The sequence below is a fragment of the Cetorhinus maximus genome, unplaced genomic scaffold (assembly GCF_964194155.1).
Source record: "Cetorhinus maximus unplaced genomic scaffold, sCetMax3.hap1.1 HAP1_SCAFFOLD_2105, whole genome shotgun sequence".
NCBI lineage: Eukaryota > Metazoa > Chordata > Chondrichthyes > Lamniformes > Cetorhinidae > Cetorhinus > Cetorhinus maximus.
In genome coordinates, this window is record NW_027598044.1 from 5,001 (window position 1) to 20,000 (window position 15,000).

Consider the following 15,000-nt stretch of genomic DNA (forward strand, 5'->3'; position numbering starts at 1 on the left):
CACACACACACACACACTCAACACTCACACACACACACACTCACACACTCAACACTCACACACTCAACACACACACACACACACTCACACACTCAACACTCACACACACACTCACACACTCACCCCACCCCCCACCCCCCCGCAGACCCCCTCGTGATGTTGAACACCTCTGTCAAATCTCCTCTCCACCTTCTCTTCTCCGAGGAGAACACGGAACTGAAGCTCCTCATCCCTGGAACCATTCTCGTGAATCTTTTCCGCACTCTCTCTCTCTCTGTCTCCAATTCCTTCACATCCTCCCTAAAGTTAATAAAGCAGACAGTATCCTGGGCTTTATTCATAGGGACGTAGGGTACAAGAGCAGGGAGGTTGTGTTGAACTTGTATAAGACACGAGTTCAGCCTCAGCTGGAGTAATTGTGTCCAGTTCTGGGCTCCGCACTTTAGGGAGGATGTGAGGGATTTGGAGAGAGAGAGAATTAAGGATAAACAATCAGAAGGGAAACTAGATTTAACGGAAGATTTAGGAATTGGACAAGGGTTTGGGCCTTGAGAGATCACCTCGAGCCTCGATTTATCTCAAAGCTTTGTAAAGGTTGACGAGAATTGGCGAGCGGTGGTAGTTACAATGGGGCTAGGCCTTGCCAGAGGCAAGGCTGTCCGCCCGGGTTGGCTGAGGGGAGGAGGGAGGGGTGTCGGTCATCCAGGCGAGGCCTAGTCAGACCGATCGGAGCCTCGGCCTATGCGCGGTGAGCCAAAAGCGGTCCGACCAATCGTAAACCTGGCCCCCCCGCCCCCACCAAAATCACTGGGGGTCTCCCCGGTCAATCGTTGAGGCAGGGCCTGGGGTCGAGGGTCAGGGGGCGAAGGTGAGGAGCTTCACTCAGACCGATACCTGGGACGAAGGGGGGTGTTTGTCTTGTGAGGAGAGGTTGAGCAGGTTGGGCCCTGTCCCCCCGCCATTGGAGTTTAGAAGAACGAGAGGCGATCTTATCGAGACAGATAAGATTCGGAGTTGGGGGGTAGGGGGCTCGACAGGGGTGGATGCTGGGAGGATGTTGCCCCCCTCGTGTGTGGGGGAGGGAATCTAGAACGAGGAGGGAGGGAGGGGGGCACAGTTTCAGAATGAGGGGTTGAAGACGGAGAGGAGGAGGAAGTTCTTCTCCCAGAGGGTGGTCAGTCTGTGGGATTCTCTCCCCACCACCCCCCCAGAGAGCAGTGGAGGCTGGGGCGTTGGATACACTCAAGGCCGAGCGAGGCGGGTTTCTGATCGACGAGGGGAGTCGAGGGTTATGGGGGTGGGGGATGGACAGGAAAGTGGAGTCGAGGCCACCACCAGGTCAGCCGCGATCTTATCGAGGATCCTCCTGTTCCTATTTCCGACGGTGGTCTGTCTGTCAGAGCTCCCATCGCCCCATCCCAAAACCCAACCCCACCCATCCCAAAACCCACCCACCCGCCCATCCCTCAGCCCCCAGAGGGGGTAGGGTCCAGCCTCTTGGCTGAACGCTAAGGATCCCCCAGCCGCTATTGGATGAAGAGTGGATTTGGGGGAGGGTGGGTGTGGGCAGGCGGTGGGGGCAATCTCTCCGGTGTCCCGGGGACAATACTTCTCCCTCGGGCAAGACTTGCCGTCTGTGCTTGGAGCTTCCTGTGCGCAAATTGGCTCCGCGTGTTTCGGACGTGAACACTCAGGTCTAAAAGGGAGGGCTTCAGAGGTGAGGGTGGGCCGTTTAATGAGGGTCTTGCACGGATTAGGTCAACGTGGTGGAGGACAGAGCGGGTACGGACACATCCTGAGGTCAAACAATCACAAGGAGAGTCAGCGCGACACTCGGGGACACCACACTCGCTCCAAATGCTCCGGACACGCCCTTAGCGGAAGGTCAACCTCCTCGTACCGGAGCGCATCACATCCTGGGACCGAACTCCACGGAACTGCCTTCGTCCCGGACCCCTCCCTCACATCTCACAATCCACCGCCCGTCAGTACTGAGGGAGCGCCGCACTGTCGGAGGGTCAGTGCCGAGGGAGCGCCGCACTGTCGGAGGGTCAGCGCCGAGGGAGCGCCGCACTGTCGGAAGGTCAGCGCCGAGGGAGCGCCGCACTGTCGGAGGGTTAGTGCTGAGGGAGCGCCGCACTGTCGGAGGGTCAGTCCCAAGGCCTCTACGGGGGAGAAGAGGAGGACGGGGTAGGGGTTGTGCTGCCCGGTGTCCTGTAGCGGGGGGAGGTGGGTGATAATTTCCCCCCCCCCACCAACCCAACCCCAGGACAAAAAACGGCCGACGTGGGAGGTTATCAAAGTGCAGTTTGTGGGATCTTGCTGTGCGCAGGTGAGCTGCTGCCCCTGAATTACAACAGCGGCTGCATTTCAAGTGAACCCTTTCATCCAACGCGACAGTGCGCTGAAACCATCCAGAGGCGCTGAGCGGCGCTGGGGTAGAAACGTACTCGTTTACTCTCTCGTTCTCTCCATCCGTCTCCATCCATCGCATTTGCTTCGTCAGTCTTCCTTCCATCGTCCCCCCCTCTCATGAGCGCGCTCCCTTCTCCGTCGCCTGTTATTTCTTCCACATTCTCTCCATTGTTCCACCTCTCTCCCTCTCCCTCTCTCTCTCTCTCTCTCTCCACCTTCCATCTCTCTATCGTGATCTAGATCAATCCCTCGTTCCTCCACATCTCCTCTAAGCGACAGGAAGGCTGCAGACAGCTACATCCCCCAGGTCTTTCGGAGAAATTATTTGCGAGTGGGGAGAATTAGAAAATGTTCACCTCAAAAATAAAACACCTTTGCACACCCTCCATGTGTTGACACAGTGACACAGAGTAAAGCTCCCTCTACACCGTCCCCCATCAAACACTCCCAGGACAGGTACAGCACGGGGTTAGATACAGAGTAAAGCTCCCTCTACACCGTCCCCATCAAACACTCCCAGGACAGGTACAGCACGGGGTTAGATACAGAGTAAAGCTCCCTCTACACCGTCCCCCATCAAACACTCCCAGGACAGGTACAGCACGGGGTTAGATACAGAGTAAAGCTCCCTCTACACTGTCCCCATCAAACACTCCCAGGACAGGTACAGCACGGGGTTAGATACAGAGTAAAGCTCCCTCTACACCGTCCCCATCAAACACTCCCAGGACAGGTACAGCACGGGGTTAGATACAGAGTAAAGCTCCCTCTACACTGTCCTCATCAAACACTCCCAGGACAGGTACAGCACGGGGTTAGATACAGAGTAAATCTCTCTTTACCACAAGCGGACGGCTGTCTCCCAGTGTTCAGAGGAAGGAATCAGACCACACATTCATCTTTTTACGCAACCACTTTATTTCCTTAAAGGGACTGTGCCCCTGAATACATCAAAATTGCCTCCATTCACTTCACGGAGGCTGCACTTTCCAATATGGCGCCTTCGAAATATATTTCTCATGGCACTAGGCCCGAAATGCAGCCTGGCCCTCGCCTACTCTGTGTTGGTCTGGGGGTAGAGGGCCGCGGGGAGAGTGCTCGGCCCCAGACCGACTGCGCGGGTGCCAAACTTGGAAGTGTTGATTCCTGTGAGGAGGACAGGGCTAAAACTCAAAAGGACATAGACAGGTCGGTGGGGTGGGCGGACAAGCGGCAGATACAGTTTAACACAGAGGAGTGCGAAGTGATTCATTTTGGCTGGAAGAACGTGGAGAGACGGTATAAAATAAAGGGGACAATTCTTAAGGTGGAGGGCAGGAGGAGAGGGATCTGGGGGTAAATGTGTATAAATCATTGAAGGGGGCAGGACCGGTTGAGAGAGCGGTTAGTAAAGCAGACAGTATCCTGGGCTTTATTCATAGGGGTGTAGAGTACAAGAGCAAGGAGGTTATGTTGAATTTGCATAAGACACTCGTTCAGCCTCAGCTGGAGTAATTGTGTCCAGTTCTGGGCTCCGCACTTTAGGAAGGATGTGAAGGAATTGGAGAGAGGGAGAGAGAGAGAGAGAGAGACACAGAGAGAGAGACAGAGAGAGACAGAGAGAGACAGAGGCAGAGACAGAGAGAGAGAGAGAGTGCGGAAAAGATTCACGAGAATGGTTCCAGGGATGAGGAACTTCAGTTCCGTGGATGGATTGAAGAAGTTGGGGCTGTTCTCCTCGGAGAAGAGAAGGTGGAGAGGAGATTTGATCGAGGTGTTCAAAATCACGAGGGGATCTGGGGCGGAGTGGATCGGGAGAAACTGTTCCCATTGGGGGAAGGATCGAGAAGCAGAGGGACACGGATTGAAGGCGGTGGGTAAAAGGAGCGACGGAGACACGAGGAGGAACTTTTTCACGCAGCGAGGGGGTTAGGGTCTGGAACGCGCTGTCTGAGAGTGTGGGGGGAGGGAGGGTCAATCGAGGGGGTTAGGGTCTGGAACGCGCTGCCTGAGAGTGTGAGGGAGGGAGGGAGGGTCAATCGAGGCTTTCGAGAGGGAACCGAATCATTATCGGGAGGCGAAAGGTTGGCCTGTTCCACACTAGGCCCAAAGTGAAGCCTGGGACTTCCTGATCTGTCCAGGGGATGGGGGGAGGGCTGTTGGGTGAGGGGGGTGGGGGCGGCGGGATGGGGTGTCGCTTGGACAGAGGCCTGAGCTCACGGGCCGGGATAGCGGTGGTGGGTGGGGGTGGCACAAGATTTCGGACTGTCCCGCCGACGCCAATCAAATGAGGCCCAAGGCCCGGCCTAGCCAGTTGACGGCCCTGTGGACGTAATCCAAGAAAGTCAGACCCATTGTCCTCTCCCGGGCCCTCTCGTACTCCTGCCGCTCCTTGTCGAACCGCTTGGAGTCCTTCTCCGAGCCCTCGGCCTGGTACCGGCCCCCCTCCCGCCGCTTGTGGCCGATCACCTCCGTCTGCTGGGCCACCGCCATCTCCTTCTCCTCCTCGAACTTGCCCTCCAGCTGCCTCAGCAGGTCCTCCTTCCCGGCCCGCCGGCCCTCCTGCCGGCGCTGCTCCTGGACCTCCCTCTCCTCCTGCAGCTTGGCCAGTTCTTCCTTCAGGGCTTCGAAAAGAATTACAAGCGAGGGTTATTCGACACCGGGGGGCGGCGCGGATGGGAGCTTCACTCTGTGTCTAACCCCGGGCTGTCCCTGTCCTGGGAGTGTTTGATGGGGACGGTGTAGAGGGAGCTTTACTCTGTATCTAACCCCGTGCTGTACCTGTCCTGGGGAGTGTTTGATGGGGACAGTGTAGAGGGAGCTTTACTCTGTATCTAACCCCGTGTTGTCCCTGTCCTGGGAGTGTTTGATGGGGACGGTGTAGAGGGAGCTTTACTCTGTATCTAACCCCGTGCTGTACCTGTCCTGGGGAGTGTTTGATGGGGGAAGGTGTAGAGGGAGCTTTACTCTGTATCTAACCCCGTGCTGTACCTGTCCTGGGAGTGTTTGATGGGGACAGTGTAGAGGGAGCTTTACTCTGTATCTAACCCCGTGCTGTACCTGTCCTGGGAGTGTTTGATGGGGACGGTGTAGAGGGAGCTTTACTCTGTATCTAACCCCGTGCTGTACCTGTCCTGGGAGTGTTTGATGGGGACGGTGTAGAGGGAGCTTTACTCTGTATCTAACCCCGTGCTGTACCTGTCCTGGGAGTGTTTGATGGGGACGGTGTAGAGGGAGCTTTACTCTGTATCTAACCCCGTGCTGTACCTGCCCTGGGAGTGTTTGATGGGGGAAGGTGTAGAGGGAGCTTTACTCTGTATCTAACCCCGTGCTGTACCTGCCCTGGGAGTGTTTGATGGGGACAGTGTAGAGGGAGCTTTATTCTGTATCTAACCCCATGCTGTACCTGTCCTGGGAGTGTTTGATGGGGACGGTATAGAGGAAGCTTTACTCTGTATCTAACCCCGTGCTGTATCTGTCCTGGGAGTGTTTGATGGGGACAGTGTAGAGGGAGCTTTACTCTGTATCTAACCCCGTGCTGTACCTGTCCTGGGAGTGTTTGATGTTGACAGTGTAGAGGGAGCTTTACTCTGTATCTAACCCCGTGCTGTACCTGCCCTGGGAGTGTTTGATGGGGGAAGGTGTAGAGGGAGCTTTACTCTGTATCTAACCCCGTGCTGTACCTGTCCTGGGAGTGTTTGATGGGGACGGTGTAGAGGGAGCTTTACTCTGTATCTAACCCCGTGCTGTACCTGTCCTGGGGAGTGTTTGATGGGGACAGTGTAGAGGGAGCTTTACTCTGTATCTAACCCCGTGCTGTACCTGTCCTGGGGAGTGTTTGATGGGGACAGTGTAGAGGGAGCTTTACTCTGTATCTAACCCCGTGCTGTACCTGCCCTGGGAGTGTTTGATGGGGGAAGGTGTAGAGGGAGCTTTACTCTGTATCTAACCCCGTGCTGTACCTGTCCTGGGAGTGTTTGATGGGGACAGTGTAGAGGGAGCTTTACTCTGTATCTAACCCCGTGCTGTACCTGTCCTGGGAGTGTTTGATGGGGACAGTGTAGAGGGAGCTTTACTCTGTATCTAACCCCGTGCTGTACCTGTCCTGGGAGCGTTTGATGGGGACGGTGTAGAGGGAGCTTTACTCTGTATCTAACCCCATGCTGTACCTGTCCTGGGAGTGTTTGATGGGGACGGTGTAGAGGGAGCTTTACTCTGTATCTAACCCCGTGCTGTACCTGTCCTGGGAGTGTTTGATGGGGGAAGGTGTAGAGGAGCTTTACTCTGTATCTAACCCCGTGCTGTACCTGTCCTGGGAGTGTTTGATGGGGGAAGGTGTAGAGGGAGCTTTACTCTGTATCTAACCCCGTGCTGTACCTGCCCTGGGAGTGTTTGATGGGGACGGTGTAGAGGAAGCTTTACTCTGTATCTAACCCCGTGCTGTACCTGTCCTGGGGAGTGTTTGATGGGGACAGTGTAGAGGGAGCTTTACTCTGTATCTAACCCCGTGCTGTACCTGTCCTGGGAGTGTTTGATGGGGACAGTGTAGAGGGAGCTTTACTCTGTATCTAACCCCATGCTGTACCTGTCCTGGGAGTGTTTGATGGGGACAGTGTAGAGGGAGCTTTACTCTGTATCTAACCCCGTGCTGTACCTGTCCTGGGAGTGTTTGATGGGGACGGTGTAGAGGGAGCTTTACTCTGTATCTAACCCCGTGCTGTACCTGTCCTGGGAGTGTTTGATGGGGGAAGGTGTAGAGGGAGCTTTACTCTGTATCTAACCCCGTGCTGTACCTGTCCTGGGAGTGTTTGATGGGGACGGTGTAGAGGGAGCTTTACTCTGTATCTAACCCCGTGCAGTACCTGTCCTGGGAGAGTTTGATGGGGGACGGTGTAGAGGGAGCTTTACTCTGTATCTAACCCCGTGCAGTACCTGTCCTGGGAGTGTTTGATGGGGACGGTGTAGAGGGAGCTTTACTCTGTATCTAACCCCGTGCTGTACCTGTCCTGGGAGTGTTTGATGGGGACGGTGTAGAGGGAGCTTTACTCTGTATCTAACCCCGTGCTGTACCTGTCCTGGGAGTGTTTGATGGGGGAAGGTGTAGAGGGAGCTTTACTCTGTATCTAACCCCGTGCTGTACCTGTCCTGGGAGTGTTTGATGGGGACGGTGTAGAGGGAGCTTTACTCTGTATCTAACCCCGTGCTGTACCTGTCCTGGGAGTGTTTGATGGGGACGGTGTAGAGGGAGCTTTACTCTGTATCTAACCCCGTGCTGTACCTGTCCTGGGAGTGTTTGATGGGGGAAGGTGTAGAGGGAGCTTTACTCTGTATCTAACCCCGTGCTGTACCTGTCCTGGGAGTGTTTGATGGGGGAAGGTGTAGAGGGAGCTTTACTCTGTATCTAACCCCGTGCTGTACCTGCCCTGGGAGTGTTTGATGGGGACGGTGTAGAGGAAGCTTTACTCTGTATCTAACCCCGTGCTGTACCTGTCCTGGGGAGTGTTTGATGGGGACAGTGTAGAGGGAGCTTTACTCTGTATCTAACCCCGTGCTGTACCTGTCCTGGGAGTGTTTGATGGGGACAGTGTAGAGGGAGCTTTACTCTGTATCTAACCCCGTGCTGTACCTGTCCTGGGGAGTGTTTGATGGGGACAGTGTAGAGGGAGCTTTACTCTGTATCTAACCCCGTGCTGTACCTGTCCTGGGAGTGTTTGATGGGGACGGTGTAGAGGGAGCTTTACTCTGTATCTAACCCCGTGCTGTACCTGTCCTGGGAGTGTTTGATGGGGACGGTGTAGAGGGAGCTTTACTCTGTATCTAACCCCGTGCTGTACCTGTCCTGGGAGTGTTTGATGGGGGACGGTGTAGAGGGAGCTTTACTCTGTATCTAACCCCGTGCTGTACCTGTCCTGGGGAGTGTTTGATGGGGACGGTGTAGAGGGAGCTTTACTCTGTATCTAACCCCGTGCTGTACCTGTCCTGGGAGTGTTTGATGGGGACAGTGTAGAGGGAGCTTTACTCTGTATCTAACCCCGTGCTGTACCTGTCCTGGGAGTGTTTGATGGGGGACGGTGTAGAGGGAGCTTTACTCTGTATGTAACCCCGTGCTGTACCTGTCCTGGGAGTGTTTGATGGGGACAGTGTAGAGGGAGCTTTACTCTGTATCTAACCCCGTGCTGTACCTGTCCTGGGAGTGTTTGATGGGGACAGTGTAGAGGGAGCTTTACTCTGTATCTAACCCCATGCTGTACCTGTCCTGGGAGTGTTTGATGGGGACAGTGTAGAGGGAGCTTTACTCTGTATCTAACCCCGTGCTGTACCTGTCCTGGGAGTGTTTGATGGGGACGGTGTAGAGGGAGCTTTACTCTGTATCTAACCCCGTGCTGTACCTGTCCTGGGAGTGTTTGATGGGGGAAGGTGTAGAGGGAGCTTTACTCTGTATCTAACCCCATGCTGTACCTGTCCTGGGAGTGTTTGATGGGGACGGTGTAGAGGGAGCTTTACTCTGTATCTAACCCCGTGCAGTACCTGTCCTGGGAGAGTTTGATGGGGGACGGTGTAGAGGGAGCTTTACTCTGTATCTAACCCCGTGCAGTACCTGTCCTGGGAGTGTTTGATGGGGACGGTGTAGAGGGAGCTTTACTCTGTATCTAACCCCGTGCTGTACCTGTCCTGGGAGTGTTTGATGGGGACGGTGTAGAGGGAGCTTTACTCTGTATCTAACCCCATGCTGTACCTGTCCTGGGAGTGTTTGATGGGGACAGTGTAGAGGGAGCTTTACTCTGTATCTAACCCTGTGCTGTCCCTGTCCTGGGAGTGTTTGATGGGGACGGTGTAGAGGGAGCTTTACTCTGTATCTAACCCCGTGCTGTACCTGCCCTGGGAGCGTTTGATGGGGACGGTGTAGAGGGAGCTTTACTCTGTATCTAACCCCGTGCTGTACCTGCCCTGGGAGTGTTTGATGGGGACGGTGTAGAGGGAGCTTTACTCTGTATCTAACCCCGTGCTGTACCTGTCCTGGGAGTGTTTGATGGGGACGGTGTAGAGGGAGCTTTACTCTGTATCTAACCCCGTGCTGTACCTGTCCTGGGAGTGTTTGATGGGGACGGTGTAGAGGGAGCTTTACTCTGTCTCTAACCCCGTGCTGTACCTGTCCTGGGAGAGTGCGCAAACTGCGAACTGCCCCTTGGGAGGAGGTGATCGCGAGGCATCTTCCGGAACCAGGACCTGGTAGTGGGCTGGTACCACTTGCTAGGGGACTTCATAGGCAACGCAGGGCTGTGGGCCTGGAGTCATGTGTAGGCCAGAGCAGGATAAGGACGGCAGATTTCGTTCCCTCACATTTCTACATCGTTGATAAACGAGTCGAGGCTTTAATTCCGATTCCTTGAACTGAGTTTTAATTTCGTCGCTCGCTACATTGGGATTTGAGCCCATGTCTCTGGTTCATCCTCTGGCCTTCTGGATTACTGGGACCAGGAGCCCCTACACGACCACCCCAACCTCAGCCCACAGCCCCCACCCCAGTCTCCCAGAGGTCCTGCACGTCTTCGCCCTAGACACCCACGCGCGTCACCCTCTCTCACCGAACACTTCCTTTTCCCCGTCGTGCAGCACGCTGTCCACCTTCTGCACTTCGGCCAGGCGAGGCTTCACCTTGGTCAGGAACTCCTCCAGGGCCTCCGCGCCCTGCGTCGGGTGGGAAACATCCAATCAGACCTCGTCGCGTAGCCAGGCCCTCAGCGCGCCGGGGGGGAGGCGAGAGGCAGACTCTGAGCTGAGGGGTCGGGAGGCAATGCTGGCGTTTATTGCCCCCTTGAGAAGGTGGTGGGTGAGCCGCTGCAGTCCCCATGTGGTGTAGGTACACCCACGGCGCTGTTAGGGAGGGAGTTCCAGGATTTTGTCCCCTGTGTGGTGTAGGTACACCCACGGCGCTGTTAGGGAGGGAGTTCCAGGATTTTGTCCCCTGTGTGGTGTAGGTACACCTACGGCGCTGTTAGGGAGGGAGTTCCAGGATTTTGTCCCCTGTGTGGTGTAGGTACACCCACGGCGCTGTTAGGGAGGGAGTTCCAGGATTTGGACCCCAGCGACAGTGAAGGAACGGCCGATATATTTCCAAGTCGGGATGGGTGAGGGGCTCGGAGGGGAACTTCCAGGTGGTGGTGTTCCCCATGTGTCTGCTGCCCTCGTCCTTCTAGACGGTAGAGGTCGTGGGTTTGGGCGGCGCTGTCGAAGGAGCCTTGGCGAGTTGCTGCAGTGCATCTTGTAGATGGTACACACACTGCTGCCCCCGTGCGTCGGTGGTGGTGGAGGGAGTGAATGTTTGTGGATGGGGTGCCGATCGAGCGGGGGGGCTGCTTTGTCCCGGACGGTGTCGAGCTTCTTGAGTGTTGTGGGAGCCGCACTCATCCAGGCAAGTGGGGAGTGTCCCATCACACTCCAGACTTGTGCCTTGTCGATGGTGGACAGGCTTTGGGGGGGGAGTCAGGAGGTGAGTTACTCTCCGCAGGATTCCCAGCCTCTGGGCCCGAGGGTTGAGATAAAACCTTTTCGTTTCCTTGCCCGGTGATTGGGTGTCGGGGACGCGATTTGGAAGGTCAGGGGTGACGCGTGTTTGGCGGCGCTGAGATGTGAGGCTGGGAAAGGCCTGCGCAGTTTAGCTCACGCAAGGCTGAAGCGATGTGTCTGCTGCCTCCAGCAATCCCGGCACCTCTCCCCCCACAACCTCTGGCCTCTCTCGTCTCTCCTCCCTCGGACAGTCCCTCCCTCTCCCAGGGATCCCTTCCCTGAGCCTCCGACGCGCTCTCTCTAATCGTGAGTGACACCTCCCCTAAGAGGAGGAGGACGCAAGGGCCCACAATACTCCAGGTGCGCCCTCCCGGAGCCTCTACAGAACTCCAGCGGGGGACTAAAACCTTCACTCCGATCAGCTAATGGTCGTGAAGTAACCCGGGTCAACCGGACGCAGATCTCCGGCCATTGACCAGGGAGACTCCATCAACATTCGGATTCAGTAAGAACCTCTCTCGGGCTTTCCCCAACCATTTAATCCCCCTCCCACACCCCCATGTTCACTCTCCCCCTATCACTGACTCTACCCACCCATTTAATCCCCTCCCACACCCCCATGTACACTCTCCCCCTATCACTGACTCTACCCACCCATTTAATCCCCTCCCACACCCCCATGTACACTCTCCCCCTATCACTGACTCTACCCACCCATTTAATCCCCTCCCACACCCCCATGTACACTCTCCCCCTCTCACTGACTCTACCCACCCATTTAATCCCCACCCACACCCCCATGTACACTCTCCCCCTATCACTGACTCTCCCCACCCATTTAATCCCCTTCCCACAAACCCACGTACGCTCTCCCCACTAAATGGGACACTAACAATCCCTCCCTTCTCCCTTAACCTGTACGCATAAGAACGAACGAGACAGGTGGGAGAAAGCAACAAGAGGAGGGGAATGGGAAGCAAATTGGGTAACGCCCAGCACTCAGACAAATAAACATAGGAACTTAGAGAATGGGAGCAGGAGTAGGCCATTCGGCCCTTCGAGTCTGCTCCGCCATTCAATGCGATCGCGGCTCATCCTCTGTCTGAACTCCGTACTCCCGCTCTCTCCCCAATCCCCTTGATGCCTTTGGTGTCCAGGAATCTATTTCCTTCCTCAACATACTCATCGACAAGGCTTCTGCGGTAGAGAGTTCCAAGAGATTAGGGAGAGAAGGAGGGAGGGAGGGAAGGAGTGAACGAGAAAACGCGGAAAAGAGAAAGAGAGAGCAGGGGAGAGTTCATTCGAGCACTCGCCTTGACCTCCTCCACGGTCCCCATGTTGTATTTGCTGATGCCTTCCTCAAGGTGAATCTCCAGATCGCGATATCCCCCAGGTCTTAGATAATGGCCCGAATTCAGGTTGTCCAGGATGGAACCCATGGCTGACGACAGAAGCTCCTCACAATGGGCTCCCGACTGAACTCCGATCCTGGACAGCTCGGACTCATAACGGGATTGTAGGAGCTCCTGAAATCGGAGAGCCACACGGGATCAGGAAGAGGGAGGAACACAGGGAGACATCTGTACCCTGGCTGCTGTCTCTCAGAGCCTCCCTCTCTCTCAGGGAGATATCTGTACACTGACTGGTGTCTCTCAGTCCCCTCTCTCTCTCAGGGAGATATCTGTACACTGACTGGTGTCTCCCAGTCCCCTCTCTCTCTCAGGGAGATATCTGTACACTGACTGGTGTCTCTCAGTCCCTCTCTCTCTCAGGAAGATATCTGTACACTGACTGGTGTCTCTCAGTCCCCTCTCTCTCTCAGGGAGATATCTGTACACTGACTGGTGTCTCTCAGTCCCCTCTCTCTCTCTCAGGGAGATATCTGTACACTGACTGGTGTCTCTCAGTCCCCTCTCTCTCTCAGGGAGATATCTGTACACTGACTGGTGTCTCTCAGTCCCTCTCTCTCTCAGGGAGATATCTGTACAATGACTGGTGTCTCTCAGTCCCTCTCTCTCAGGGAGATATCTGTACACTGACTGGTGTCTCTCAATCCACTCTCTCTCCCAGGGAGATATCTGTACACTGACTGGTGTCTCTCAGTCCCCTCTCTCTCTCAGGGAGATATCTGTACACTGACTGGTGTCGCTCAGTCCTCTCTCTCTCTCAGGGAGATATATGTACACTGACTGGTGTCTCTCAGTCCCCTCTCTCTCTCAGGGAGATATCTGTACACTGACTGGTGTCTCTCAGTCCCTCTCTCTCTCAGGGAGATATCTGTACACTGACTGGTGTCTCTCAGTCCTCTCTCTCTCAGGGAGATATCTGTACAATGACTGGTGTCTCTCAGTCCCCTCTCTCTCTCAGGGAGATATCTGTACACTGACTGGTGTCTCTCAGTCCCCTCTCTCTCTCTCAGGGAGATATCTGTACACTGACTGGTGTCTCTCAGTCCCCCTCTCTCTCTCAGGGAGATATCTGTACACTGACTGGTGTCTCTCAGTCCCTCTCTCTCTCTCAGGGAGATATCTGTACACTGACTGGTGTCTCTCAGTCCCCTCTCTCTCTCTCTCTCAGGGAGATATCTATACACTGACTGGTGTCTCTCAGTCCCCTCTCTCTCTCAGGGAGATATCTGTACACTGACTGGTGTCTCTCAGTCCCCTCTCTCTCTCAGGGAGATATCTGTACACTGACTGGTGTCTCTCAGTCCCCTCTCTCTCAGGGAGATATCTGTACACTGACTGGTGTCTCTCAGTCCCCTCTCTCTCTCAGGGAGATATCTGTACACTGACTGGTGTCTCTCAGTCCCCTCTCTCTCTCTCAGGGAGATATCTGTACACTGACTGGTGTCTCTCAGTCCCCTCTCTCTCACTCAGGGAGATATCTGTACACTGACTGGTGTCTCTCAGTCCCCCCTCTCTCTCAGGGAGATATCTGTACACTGACTGGTGTCTCTCAGTCCTCTATCTCTTTCAGGGAGATATCTGTACACTGACTGGTGTCTCTCAGTCCCCTCTCTCTCTCTCAGGGAGATATCTGTACACTGACTGGTGTCTCTCAGTCCCCTCTCTCTCTCAGGGAGATATCTGTACACTGACTGGTGTCTCTCAGTCCCCTCTCTCTCTCAGGGAGATATCTGTACACTGACTGGTGTCTCTCAGTCCCCTCTCTCTCTCTCAGGGAGATATCTGTACACTGACTGGTGTCTCTCAGTCCCTCTGTCTCTCTCAGGGAGATATCTGTACACTGACTGGTGTCTCTCAGTCCCCCCTCTCTCTCACGGAGATATCTGTCCACTGACTGGTGTCTCTCAGTCCCCCCTCTCTCTCAGGGTGATATCTGTACACTGACTGGTGTCTCTCAGTCCTCTCTCTCTCGCAGGGAGATATCTGTCCACTGACTGGTGTCTCTCAGTCCCCTCTCTCTCTTTCAGGGAGATATCTGTACACTGACTGGTGTCTCTCAGTCCCCTCTCTCTCTCAGGGAGATATCTGTACACTGACTGGTGTCTCTCAGTCCCCTCTCTCTCAGGGAGATATCTGTACACTGACTGGTGTCTCTCAGTCCCCTCTCTCTCTCTCAGGGAGATATCTGTACACTGACTGGTGTCTCTCAGTCCCTCTCTCTCTCTCAGGGAGATATCTGTCCACTGACTGGTGTCTCTCAGTCCCCTCTCTCTCTCTCAGGGAGATATCTGTCCACTGACTGGTGTCTCTCAGTCCCCTCTCTTTCTCTCAGGGAGATATCTGTACACTGACTGGTGTCTCTCAGTCCCCTCTCTCTCTCAGGGAGATATCTGTACACTGACTGGTGTCTCTCAGTCGCCTCTCTCAGGGAGATATCTGTACACTGACTGGTGTCTCTCAGTCGCCTCTCTCTCAGGGAGATATCTGTACACTGACTGGTGTCTCTCAGTCCCCTCTCTCTCTCAGGGAGATATCTGTACACTGACTGGTGTCCCTCAGTCCCCACTCTCTCAGGGAGATATCTGTACACTGACTGGTGTCTCTCAGTCCCCTCTCTTTCTCTCAGGGAGATATCTGTACACTGACTGGTGTCTCTCAGTCCCCTCTCTCTCTCTCAGGGAGATATCTG

At 55.0% G+C, this 15,000-nt stretch overlaps 1 protein-coding gene across 1 annotated transcript in view; it reads right to left on the minus strand.

Annotated features, from left to right (window-relative positions):
- Positions 1-3,315: 3,315 nt before the first annotated feature.
- Positions 3,316-15,000, minus strand: part of LOC144676988 (guanylate-binding protein 1-like) — a 27,786-nt gene continuing 16,101 nt past the window's right edge. The window contains exons 9-11 of the mRNA XM_078537254.1: positions 12,216-12,428; positions 9,981-10,083; positions 3,316-5,018 (exon numbers count right to left, since the gene is read on the minus strand). Of these exons, the coding sequence (XP_078393380.1) occupies positions 4,678-5,018; positions 9,981-10,083; positions 12,216-12,428 (657 nt within the window). The 3' untranslated portion in view covers positions 3,316-4,677. The remainder of the gene's footprint in view (positions 5,019-9,980; positions 10,084-12,215; positions 12,429-15,000) is intronic.